The sequence below is a fragment of the Aulonocara stuartgranti genome (genome assembly GCF_965226115.1).
Source record: "Aulonocara stuartgranti genome assembly, chromosome: 9".
NCBI classification, from domain to species: Eukaryota; Metazoa; Chordata; class Actinopteri; order Cichliformes; family Cichlidae; genus Aulonocara; species Aulonocara stuartgranti.
Window position 1 is genome coordinate 35,314,504 of NC_138960.1, and position 12,976 is coordinate 35,327,479.

Sequence of the window (12,976 nt, forward strand, 5' to 3'; positions counted from 1 at the left end):
AGGATGCCCCCTGGGTGCCTCCTGGGTGAGGTGTTCCAGGCATGTCCCACCGGGAGGAGGCCCCGGGGCAGACCCAGGACACGCTGGAGAGATTATATCTCTCGGCTGGCCTGGGAACGCCTTGGTGTTCCCCCGGATAAGCTGGAGGAGGTGGCTGGGGAGAGGGAGGTCTGGGCCTCTCTGCTTAGGCTGCTGCCCCCGCGACCCGACCCTGGATAAAGCAGAAGAAGACGGATGGATGGATGGAATGATAAAAAAGGAAACATCACAAAAAACACTTAAGGTCATGAAAATTTATTGTTTATTGAAAAGTATGGGTATTGGTACCAGCGATACTGGCCCGTATTTACTTGGTATTGGATCAATGCCAAAATATGCAGTATCGCACTCCGCTACTGTTTGTGGTTCAAGCTGCAGCTGGAACATTTGGCTTGACTTGGAGGAGAGGAAAACGAGGACTGAAATGCACGCTTGTGGGGAGAATGAGAGAAGTCCAGGCCTTTGTAGCAGAGGTCAAGGGCACCTGAAGGGGAGGTGCATGAGTTCACCATTTATAGCAACTTCTTGGAAAAACATACGATATTCTAGTGAGACAAAGAGAGGAACAAAAAGCGAAATACCTCTGCTTTGTTTGCACGGCACCATTGTGCAATGAAGCGGTGCCAAAAAGAGCCGTGCTGTTTTTCTGAATGCCATTTGACTGAAGAAACAAAACTATTAAATGTCTGACAACTGATATCACAATAAAAAATCTAAAAACTGAAATAAAATCCCCACGGAGAACTTACAAACATAGAAAGGCGCTGCAGAGACTGAAATGCTGTGAGGCAGAGCTAATTACTGAGCCAGGATTCTACACCTATTACTATTACATCCACATGACTGTAAGTTAGTCACCTTCACAAAGCACAGTGTTTTATCCTGAGGTCATTGTCCATCTGGACTCGCTGATTCTTTATTCTGTTGTGTATCTATGTGAAAGACACAAAAATTCAGAGACCAAACTCTAAATGTAAAACATTTAATTTAAAATTGTAAAACAAAAGAGCAAACAGTTTAACAGTTTTTAAGAACCCATGAAAATGCAAATCAGAATAACTCTGACTATTATCCTCACACTGCAATAATGTGAGTTTGATACACATGAAATCCTGTCATCTAAAAATATAAGAATATGTACTGTGACACAATAAAAAAAAAGCTGTATCAACACCGGCCAGTGCTCAGGCAGGCTTCATATCCCTGTATGTGATGGTACAGTTAGTATACGACCTAGGCAGAGGAACAGGAAGTAGCTCAGACTGGAAGGAAAACCAGATCCGGTGTGACCTTTGCTGTGGGTGGCACTTGAACATGCTGTGTGGAACTGAGACGGTCCAACGGTTATAAGAATTTGCTGGCAAACCATGAATGATGAATAATGAAGTGGGTGAAGTAAGAGATTGGATGGAGACATGGAGCAGGTAAAAGTGAGAAGCCTAGACAGCTCCCGCATGAAGGCAGTAGACAGGACAAGCTGAGAAAATTAAACTGGGCAGAGCCTCTGTTCGCATTCATTTTTGGTCCCAGCATTAAAGGTTATTAATGTATTAATGTACTAACTTAAACCAAACATTAAAACACTTTCTAAGGCATCTTAAATATTAATTATTAAATATTCCACCAGGTGTTTCTTTTATTTGCTAATTTTATCATTTCTTTTTACATTAAGACCCTGTTCCCTCTTTGTTTAGAAGCTGGGCTGTGCGCCACCCTGTATTTTGATCATCTGATTTTAAACTGTTCTACATGTATGCATATGATTGAAAAATGAAACTAAAACTATGCAGTGCAACTGCAAACAAAAAGCAAAATACCTCTGCTTTGTTTGCACAGAGCATTGTGTGATCGAAAGAGTTGCAAAAAAAGAGCCGTGTTGTTTACCTGAAGGCCATTTGACTGATCAAACCAAATTATTAAATGTCTGAGAACGCACATGTCTTTAGCTTTACATTTTCAAGCACATGGAGAACATCCAAACTACACAGAAGGCCTCTGCAGCGCTAATAACTGGGCCAAAATACTGCACCTATTACTATTGAATTATGTAGTGTCAGTTTAATTCTGGGGTTATTGTTCTTTGTTCTCTCGTTTATTTATGTAAAAGAAACCAAAGAATGAGACAAAACTCTAAATTAAAATGAAAAAAAGAGCGAACCCACTCTGGACATGCTCTGAAAAGGAAAATGTAAATCAGAATAGCTGATTTATTATCCTCACACTCCAGTGATGTGAGTCTGTAATGTAAAAATACATGTATTTGTGCTGCACTAAAACCTGGTGTGATGTGAGAAAATTCTGAAAGTGAACTTTTCAACTTTTTCTTGAAAGAAGTGTTACGAATGAAATGCAGGCTTGCAGTTATATGTGTGATTTGACAGAATCTAAATATAATTCTTTGTTGTAAACATGTACTGTTTATGTGAATTTAAGTACGTGAATTTGCTACCCCCCCAAAAACCCATCTCCATAGAGACTGTGTCAGCTTCCAAAAAGACAAAAAACAAACTAAAAACCAGCAACAAACAACTTAAACATAAACAATCACAAAGAAAGACCAATACAGTATCCACATCTGAACCAAAGAGTAACACAGTGAAATGTGGATTATTAAATATTAGGTCTCTCTCCTCCAAGTCTCTGTTAGTACATGACTTAATAATTGATCAACAAATTGATTTACTCTGCCTTACAGAAACCTGGTTGCAGCAGGATGATTATGTTAGTTTAAATGAATCAACACCCCCGAGTCATTCTAACTACCAGAAATCTCGAAGCACAGGCCGAGGGGGAGGTGTGGCAGCAATTTTTCACACCAGCCTATTAATTAATGAAAGACCCAGACAGACTTTTAGTTCATTTGAAAGCCTGATGCTTAACATTGTCCACCCCAGCTGTGAAACTCAGAAACCAGTCTTACTTGTTATCATCTATCGCCCACCTGGGCCTTACACAGAGTTTCTGTCTGATTTCTCAGACTTTATATCTGATTTAGTTCTGAGCTCAGATAAAATAATTATTGTGGGTGATTTTAACATCCATGTAGATGCTAAAAATGACAGCCTCAACATGGCATTTAATCTGTTATTAGACTCAATTGGTTTCTCTCAAAATGTAAAAGAACCCACCCACCACTTTAATCACACTCTAGATCTTGTTTTAACATATGGCATAGAAACTGAACATTTAACAGTGTTTCCTGAAAACCCTCTCCTGTCTGATCATTTCCTGATAACATTTACTTTTACAATAATTGATTACACAGCAGTGGAGAGTAGACTTTATCAAAGTAGATGTCTTTCTGAAAGCGCTGTAACTAAGTTTAAGAATATAATCCACCCACTGTTATCATCTTCAATGCCCTGTACCAACACAGAGCAGAGCAGCTATCTGAACGCTACCCCAACAGAGGTCGATTATCTTGTTAATAATTTCACCTCCTCACTACGTACGACTCTGGATACTGTAGCTCCTGTGAAAACTAAGGTCTCTAATCAGAAGTACCTGACTCCGTGGTATAATTCTCAAACACGTAGCCTAAAGCAGATGACTCGTAATCTGGAGAGGAAATGGCGTGTCACAAATCTAGAGGATCATCATTTAGCCTGGAGAAATAGTTTGCTGCTTTATAAGAAAGCCCTCCGCAAAGCCAGAACATCTTACTATTCATCACTGATTGAAGAAAATAAGAACAACCCCAGGTTTCTCTTCAGCTCTGTAGCCAGGCTGACAAACAGTCAGAGCTCTTTTGAGCCAACCATCCCTTTAACGTTAACTAGTAATGACTTCATGAACTTCTTCACAAATAAAATTTTTATCATTAGAGAAAAAATTACCAATAATCATCCCACAGATGTAATATTATCTACAGCTACTCTTAGTACCATTGATGTTAAGTTAGACTCTTTTTCTCCAATTGATCTTTCTGAGTTAGCTTCAATAATTACTTCCTCCAAACCATCAACATGTCTTTTAGACCCCATTCCTACAAAACTGCTCAAAGAAGTCCTGCCATTAATTAATGCTTCGATCTTAAATATGATCAACCTATCTCTAATAATCAGCTATGTACCACAGGCCTTCAAGCTGGCTGTAGTTAAACCTTTACTCAAAAAGCATCTCTAGACCCAGCAGTCTTAGCTAATTATAGGCCAATCTCCAACCTTCCTTTATATCAAAAATCCTTGAAAGAGTAGTTGTCAAACAGCTAACAGATCATCTGCAGAGGTTTATTTGAAGAGTTTCAGTCAGGTTTCAGAGCTCATCACAGCACAGAAACAGCTTTAGTGAAGGTTACAAATGATCTTCTTATGGCCTCTGACAGTGGACTCATCTCTGTGCTTGTCCTGCTAGACCTCAGTGCAGCGTTCGATACTGTTGATCATAATATCCTATTAGAGCGATTAGAACATGCTGTAGGTATTACAGGTACTGCACTGCAGTGGTTTGTATCATATCTATCTAATAGACTCCAATTTGTGCATGTAAATGGAGAGTCCTCTTCACACACTGAGGTTAATTATGGAGTTCCACAGGGTTCAGTGCTAGGACCAATTCTGTTTACATTATACATGCTTCCCTTAGGCAGCATCATTAGAAGACATAGCATACATTTACACTGCTATGCAGATGACACCCAGCTCTATCTGTCCATGAAGCCAGATAACACACACCAATGAGTTAAACTGCAGGAATGTCCTAAAGACATAAAGACCTGGATGGCCGCTAACTTTCTGCTTCTTAATTCAGATCAAACTGAGGTTATTGTACTCGGCCCTGAAAATCTTAGAAATATGGTATCTAACCAGATTCTTACTCTGGATGGCATTACCTTGGCCTCCAGTAACGCTGTGAGGAACCTTGGAGTCATTTTTGACCAGGACATGTCCTTCAATGCACATATTAAACAAATATGTAAGACTGCTTTCTTCCATTTGTGCAACATCTCTAAAGTTAGAAATATCCTGTCTCAGAGTGACGCTGAAAAACTAGTTCATGCATTTATTACTTCCAGGCTGGACGACTGTAATTCATTATTATCAGGAAGTCCTAAAAACTCCCTGAAAAGCCTTCAGCTGATCCAAAATGCTGCAGCAAGAGTCCTGACAGGGACTAGAAAGAGAGAGCAGATTTCTCCTGTACCATATCACCCTATTAGAGCACTTCGCTCTCGCACTGCAGGCCTACTTGTTGTTCCTAGAGTATTTAAAAGTAGAATGGGAGGCAGAGCCTTCAGTTTTCAGGCCCCTCTTCTGTGGAACCAGCTTCCAGTTTGGATTCAGGAGACAGACACTATCTCTACTTTCAATATTAGGCTTCAAACTTTCCTTTTTGCTAAAGCATATAGTTAGGGCTGGACCAGGTGACCCTGAATCCTCCCTTAGTTATGCTGCAATAGATGTAGGCTGCCGGGGATTCCCATGATGCATTGAGTTTTTCCTTTCCAGTCACCTTTCTCACTCACTATGTGTTAACAGACCTCTCTGCATTGAATCATATCTGTTATTAACCTCTGTCTCTCTTCCACAGCATGTCTTTATCCTGTCTTCCTTCTCTCACCCCAACCGGTCGCAGCAGATGGCCCCGCCCCTCCCTGAGCCTGGTTCTGCTGGAGGTTTCTTCCTGTTAAAAGGGAGTTTTTCCTTCCCACTGTCGCCAAAGTGCTGCTCATAGGGGGTCATATGATTGTTGGGTTTTTCTCTGTATCTATGAAGCGACTTTTGTTGTGATTTGGCGCTATATAAATAAAATTGAATTGAATTGAATTGAAGTACTGTCAGATTTTAAAACTGTCTTTAAAAGAATCAAAGTAGAAACTATCACGTGGATTAAACTGGTTTTCAGGCGTAACCCTGTGTTTACAGGATAACAATAACACGGTCTGTGTGCCAGGAATCAGATAAGTTAGGTTTCATTTACTCATTTACAGTATATATTTTTTTTTAAACAGGTGTGTTTTCCTGCTCAGACCAGTTTTGCAGCTCCTATTGTTCTCTCACATAGCGTGCATGCCACTAGACTTGGCAGGACTGTGCCCTGCTTCGTATATAAAGATGCTGCAGGTGGATGTGAGCAGCATCTCTGGAGACAGAGTTGGGTTTGGAGGATCATGGCGTCCACACTGATGCTCCTGCTTCAGCTGCTCCTGGTCTCACTGGTGTCTGCTTCTCATTACTTTGGGGGAACCACGACCTACACCTACAAAGGAAGAAACCCTGATGGCTCTTTTAATGTGAGATATACAACGTTTAACTGTACTTAATGTTAATGACAGATAATAAGTGAAGCTGTTGTCCCGACTGTGGCAGGTCTGATTATTCTGATAGAATAAACTTTCACTTTTCAGCCTTTTCCTTGAATTCCTTAATTTTTGCTTCTTAACTTATGCATGCATTTTTAAACACTTTGTCTTTTATTAAAGTTTAAACAAATACTAAACTTTATTTTTTTAAACTATTGAGAACAACTAATAAATGTTCATCAATGAAAATATTATGAAAAACACAATAATAATAATAATTATGATGATGATGAAGATGATTATTATTGTGTTTCACTTTCTTCACCTCTAAATCCAGAGTGCCTTGACTAATCAATGGCTGCAGACGTGGCTTCCATGACCTACATTTGTTATTGATTGTGTTAAAATTGTGATCACATGATCAAACGCAGATACAGAACCTTCTTCATACTGATAACGTGGAGTAAAACTGAAATAACTGGTGAGAATCTGACTGAGTTGATTATATGATATTTGCTATAGGTTCAAATTCGGGACAGGGACACCTATGATGGATGTTACTACTCCCTCGGCTGGTATTGTTCCAGTGGATACTGTGGCTACACCTCCACAAGTCAGAGAGGCACACTGGACAGCAGCACCAGTGCTCCACTCTATAACAGACAATGGTGTGAAACTGAAACCGTCACCACGCGGGTCGTCCAGAGCAACAGACCTTTTGAAATGCGGTGAGCATTTTTCATTTAAAGTATGAAGATGTTGTTGATGTGCTTTATTATGTGTGACTATTGGTTACAGTTACTGAGTTGAAGTCATCTTATTCATTATATAACTTCCTGTTTAGTGACTTACTTCGTTATTTCCAAACAAACCAGGGCAGCCAGCTGCTGCTGGATCCCCACACGTACCTCTTACTGGGGCCATTCATGGTACTTGAACACTCTTGTGGATTTGGGAGAAAGATCCGACACTGGAAAACCAAACAGAGCACCAGAAGTTGCCATCCTACCTTTCCTCAGGTAAGCTTCCTGAAACTGATTTAAACTATTAGCCTCTGAACTGAAATCTGAATTTCAAAATGTCAGCAAAACCTGCTTCTCTCAAAAAGGGAAACAACACGCTCATTTGTTTTTATCAACCAGCAGTCAAATTAAAAGATTATACTTACTGACCAAGCATCATTTAAGCAGCCAGGACTTATTTGGTAATTTTGGCTGTGAAATCTATAAGTGAATGCTTTTGCCCCCTTTTCAGAACAACCTTATCATTTTACATTATTGTATCGTTATGACAACGGAACAACAGTATAAAAAATTAAAAACGAACTTTGTTTTTTCAGATTTATAGTTAACTGTAAACGCATATTTAACAAAATGTAACACAACATCGATTTTCAATATCAACAATGCTAAATATGATATTTAGCATAGCACTTTTTGCACACATTTAAAATATGTGCAAAACGTTTTTGAGCCGGGCCACTCAGTTTTGTAAATCTCCAGGCCTTATTGGGGGCGTTGCTGCTTCTCCACACCCACCTCTCTGCTCGTGCGTCATCAATTTTTACTTGTGATTGGACTGAAACCGTTGCATTTTCCCTCTAGCGTAAACGACGTCGGAGTTACAGTCATTTAAAAAGCACTTGTAAAGGGTTAATTTAATTTACAGTGAGAACTCTACCAGTTGCTGTATAATTACTTCTTTCATTTAGATTTATTTTTAAGTCTATTTTTCCTTCAGCTCTGTCATTAAACATATTTTTCTTTTTACCTTTTTGATCAATTTTCTATACAAGACAATCATACCAGTGAATGGTTCATGTTACTGTGTGAGACACTGAGAGAGACTTTGTTAATGTGTTTATTAAAGAGTTCCTGAAAACTGCCCACGGACATACAAGCTGATGTCCTTTGATCCTGATGGAGACAAAGTCAGATGCAGATATGGAAATCCAGGAAGTGCAGAGTGCTACGGCTGCACCCAACATTCAGGCTTCCACTTAGACCAGGTTAGCTGATGTTCTAATGCACTGTACAATAACTCACTTGTGGTTTTTCCCTTTTAACTCCAAAATGTCCCACTGTCAGGACTCCTGCACGTTACATTACCAATACACTAATGCTGACCCGTTAGTGAATTCATTTGAGTTGGTGGTGGAGGATTTCCCACAAGGACACATCAGTCTGAGATACTCCGATGGATCCCAGTCCTCCAGGTCTCCTCTGTCCGCAAGAAGGAAACGATCTGCCACCATGTATCCAACAACTACATACCCCCCCACTACCACATCATGGTGGTGGTGGACAACTACAGCCGCTCCTACTACAACTACATACCCCCCCACTACCACATCATGGTGGTGGTGGACAACTACAGCCGCTCCTACTACAACTACAGCTGCTCCTACTACAACTACAGCTGCGCCCACTACAACTACAACAGCCGCTCCCACTACAACTACAACAGCCCCCACTACCACATCATGGTGGTGGTGGACAACTACAGTCGCTCCTACTACAACTACAGCTGCGCCCACTACAACTACAGCTGCGCCCACTACAACTACAACAGCCGCTCCCACTACAACTACAACAGCCCCCACTACCACATCATGGTGGTGGTGGACAACTACAGTCGCTCCTACTACAACTACAGCTGCGCACACTACAACTACAACAGCCCGCACTACCACACCATGGTGGTGGACTACGGGCAGACCGCTGCAGGCGACCTCTCCTCCCCTCAGTAAACTACCGTTGCAGTTCTCTTTCCTTGGTAAGGCCCATTGTTGTCTCAGTGTTTGATGATGTGATGATGCAGCACACTCCGCTCTGCTCCGTTCTCAGCATGTTGCTGCTTTCATGACTCTGCACATGAAGACAGTGGTAACTGTGGTAGAAACAGCTGATTGCAGCAGACCTATTTACTCATGTGACGCACAGTTTATCTTAAAAACTTAATATTAGTTTTACCTGTTTGCACTGAATTCTTCAGCAGCCCAAGAACCAAACTCCACTTCACGTGTTTGTTTAAAGCCTTAAACTTTTGCTATGCAGACAGCTGCTTCTTCCTGTTTGGTAATGGATGCTTATTTGTTACTACTCTAACTGTACTCCAGTGGATCCACCTGCTCCTTCATGCCAGGAGGGACTATACTTGCCCCAGTTTGTGCACCCAACACCTGCACACGGACAGCGCATTCATGCAGAGGTCAACAAAGAGGTGGAGATCAGAATCAAAGCACAGGCTTCATATGCAGCGTGAGTGAGACAAAGCTTGATTAAGGAGGCCTGATGGCAGCGAAGCATTATTATCACTTCAGCAGGAAAGCTCAGCTCAGCATTAATGAGCTAATCCTTGTTTCCTTCTGTGGTTTTCTTACAGAATACAAGATATCATCATGAGCGGGCCAATGAATATGACCAAGCACAGAACCACACATAATGAGTTTGTGCTTCGGTGGACGCCGTTCTCCAGCGATCTGGGAGATTATTTCCCAGTGTGCTTTGCTGTTGAATCGGCGACAGGGTTAGCCTCGGTTTCATTCCTTTAAACACAGAAATAGTTTGGGAGAGCAAAGTCATGATTGGACTCTTTGTGGGTTTTTCAGGTCAGCAGTGACCAGTTTTCCAGGCAATACCCACTCTCATAACCACGGCACCCCGACTTCACAGTAAGTGACTTTTTGTTGTTTTTAGTGCTTTAAAAAAATGGATTTTCTGTCTAGGTGTGAGAAGTTTAAATAAATGTGCTTTTGGAATAAATAATGCCACTATGAACAAATTATAAAATGAAGCTCTCCTCATTTGACCTTAAGCTTTACAATTTCAAGAGTATTTGAAGAAATAATAAAAAGGAAAATTATTTAAGTCACACATTAAGTCAACTTATCATCGTTCTGTCTCTTCAGGTCCGGCGTCTATCAGTCCGAGATGAGGTGTGTCATCTTGAAAGTTGGAACAGAGGAAAGTGAGTCTAAAGTTGTCTTTGATACCAAAATGTGTGCATTTTATTTTATAAGGTGCTGTGTGTGTTCAAATATGTGACATATTTTCTATTTTCTTCACTGAATTCGTTTTATAGTTTTATAACTTTTTGACAATTGGAGTTGGAGGATTTTGACATATTTCTGGCAACATTAAAATAAACTGAAATTGTAAATCTTTAAATCTGTTGTGTTGGATTGCATTAGGTTTAGCTTAATGAAGAGTCCTTTGAATGGGTATCATAAGGTAAATTCTAAGTCTGTATGTTTTCTTACATCATAACATATTTTATATGTTTTTAACTTGTTTCAGTTAAAACCAACGTGATCTGCACTGAGTCTGAAATGAGAGTCGAGGTGGAGAAATCGTCCCTCCGTGAGGATCACCTGCGTCTCAGTGAGCCCAGCAACACCCTCTGCAGCCTGGAGAGATACTCCAACAGCACTCACATCATCGGCGTCATCCCTCTCAATGCTTGTGGCACTCAGATCGAGGTAACCAGAGCTCCTTTGTATCTATTCTGTTGTTGTTGGTTTAGATATCAGAACGAGGACTGACAGAGTGATGTTTGACTCTGCAGGAAGACGAGGAACATCTCATTTTCAAGAATGAAATCACCACAGTGGATGACAGCGGAGCTCTGATCACCAGGAAACATAACCTGGAAGTAGAGTTCTACTGTCAGTACCCCAAAAAGGGGAACGTGTCACTGGGCTTCACAGCACACAGGACGATGGTGGAAGTGTTTGATAAAGGCTTCGGCACGTTCACCTACCAGTTTGAGTTTTACCCCGACAACCAGTTCAGAAGCATCATTGATCCCAGTTCGTACCCTCTGGAGTACGACGTAGGGCAGAAGATTTACATGGAGATAGATGCGTCCTCCATAGTCAACGACACCGAGATGTTTGTGGAGTCCTGCAGAGCCTCACCGTACGACAACCCCAATTACCAGCCAACCTACTCCATCATTGAAGACGGGTACGCATGTGCTGAAGGAAGTGAAGTGTATATTATTTACGGCACATCAGTTACCTCAACATTTGATAATTTGGCCAAGTTTGATACGAAAACCCACCATTGGATCAATATATAAAAGAAAAGAAGGAAACCCAGAGTTTTACCAAAGTTTTCTCTTTTCTTTGATTCTGAAATGCTGTAGAAACCCTGTGATGTCTCTGCTTCTGTAGCAGCTTTGATTGTAAGACATGGAGTTACAGCAGCTGTGTCGTCTTTGTGCTCGGCTCTGATTAGGTGCCCCGTGGACCCAACTGTGATGATCCATGAGACCGACAACAAGAGACAGTTTAGATTCTGCATCGAGGCCTTCAAGTTCATCGGTTTGCACGATCAGGTAAAGAACTGTAGATATCTAGAAGCTACAATTTCTAAAAGCACTAATAAATATGCCCAATTTGTGTTTTCTCCTTGGCTGGGACGGAGAAGCAAAGGTTTGACTGCAGCTCTGCTCTTGTTCCACTAGAGGGGGCAACTGTACATCTGCTGATATACTGACAGTGTGTCCTGTTTCACTCAGGTATACATCAGCTGTTCAGTAATGATGTGTGAAGCAGGGAATCCCAACAGCAGGTGCTCACAGGGATGCATCAACTCAAACCATCACCACCACTCCCACCGCCGAAAGAGGGACTCTGCCATCCAGACTGCAGCGCACTTCGTTTCCCAGGGTCCTCTGCGCTTGAAGAGGTCAGCAGACACCAGCATGAGTGCAGGTATGGAAACACAAAGTGCTTCTTAACATTAGCTTCTTTGTTTGACTTTCACTAAAGTGTGAACAATGCTGAGGTTCTATTGTGGTCTTCAGGGAACAACCTGAACCTGAACCTGAACCTGGTCTTCATCGCTGGATGTCTTCTTGCTGCTGTTGCCATGATCTGTGGAGTGCTCCTGTACAGGGCCAAAATGTCAAAGGTCAAATACCAGCGTTTGGCCTCGAGTGAAAATTAAGACAGCAGTGTAATCAGAATACCAGTTCCTGCATTACTTTTCAATGAACCTCATTTTGCTGTCAGTTTCGGTGTTTGTGTATCTGCTCATGTTTAAATCAATCATGAATTTAATTCTTTATAATTCAGCTTCATTTGTGTAGCGTGAACTCACAACAACAGTCACCTCAATTAGCTTTATGATGTAGGGCACAGTCCCAGCTGTTACAGCTGTGTTTGTGTTTGCCAGCTTTAAGAGAAAACAGACATAAAACAGACTTTGAAAGATGAATCTTTGGCTTGTTGTTCAGTCGTGCAGCTTTACAGCAGCTTTTCTTTTTATATGTTAGAGTGTGATTCACAGAAAGTGTTACTGTTGATGTGTGCTCCTCTATAATCATTTCTATGCACATTTGAGTAAATTTGACACCAACATTAAAGCGGTTATTATGAACTTTTCTTCAATAAAAATCATTAAAGGCGCTCTCACGTGTTAGTGCTTTTCTTTCATTCTCTGCTGTGCTTTCAAATGCCTGAGAAGCTCCTTTCCTCAGTTAAAGTGTTGCATCAGCCACTGCATTTCATTAGCCTGTATGTTTACACGTGAATCGGCAATAAAGTGCTAATCAGTGCTCTTCATCAGCTGGTTACCAGGCAACCTGAAATGCTCAAGAAGCCGTTTTTTGTGGCTCCCGCCCTGACATGTAAAATGAGGGAAACACTGCATGTGTGTTAAAAAGTATAGTGTGCTGCGTTTATGAAAT

General features: G+C 41.1%; 1 protein-coding gene across 1 annotated transcript; it reads left to right on the forward strand.

Moving 5' to 3' along the window:
* Positions 1-6,108: 6,108 nt before the first annotated feature.
* On the forward strand, positions 6,109-12,650 carry LOC309713657 (uncharacterized protein). The gene is made up of 14 exons (XM_082545453.1): positions 6,109-6,271; positions 6,803-7,008; positions 7,156-7,299; positions 8,150-8,288; positions 8,368-9,055; positions 9,399-9,540; positions 9,665-9,808; positions 9,891-9,953; positions 10,191-10,249; positions 10,579-10,760; positions 10,847-11,247; positions 11,521-11,620; positions 11,804-11,999; positions 12,092-12,650. Exons 1-14 carry the CDS (start codon positions 6,149-6,151, stop codon positions 12,232-12,234), a joined length of 2,730 nt encoding a protein of 909 aa, XP_082401579.1. The 5' UTR covers positions 6,109-6,148; the 3' UTR covers positions 12,235-12,650.
* Positions 12,651-12,976: the final 326 nt, after the last annotated feature.

Coding starts and splice junctions, on each gene's coding strand:
- LOC309713657 (XM_082545453.1), top strand. CDS start 6,149: ATGGCGTCCACACTGATGCTCCTGCTTCAGCTGCTCCTGGTCTCACTG. Junction 10,761..10,846: donor CTTGTGGCACTCAGATCGAG/GTAACCAGAGCT, acceptor TTGACTCTGCAG/GAAGACGAGGAACATCTCAT. Junction 12,000..12,091: donor AGACACCAGCATGAGTGCAG/GTATGGAAACAC, acceptor TGTGGTCTTCAG/GGAACAACCTGAACCTGAAC.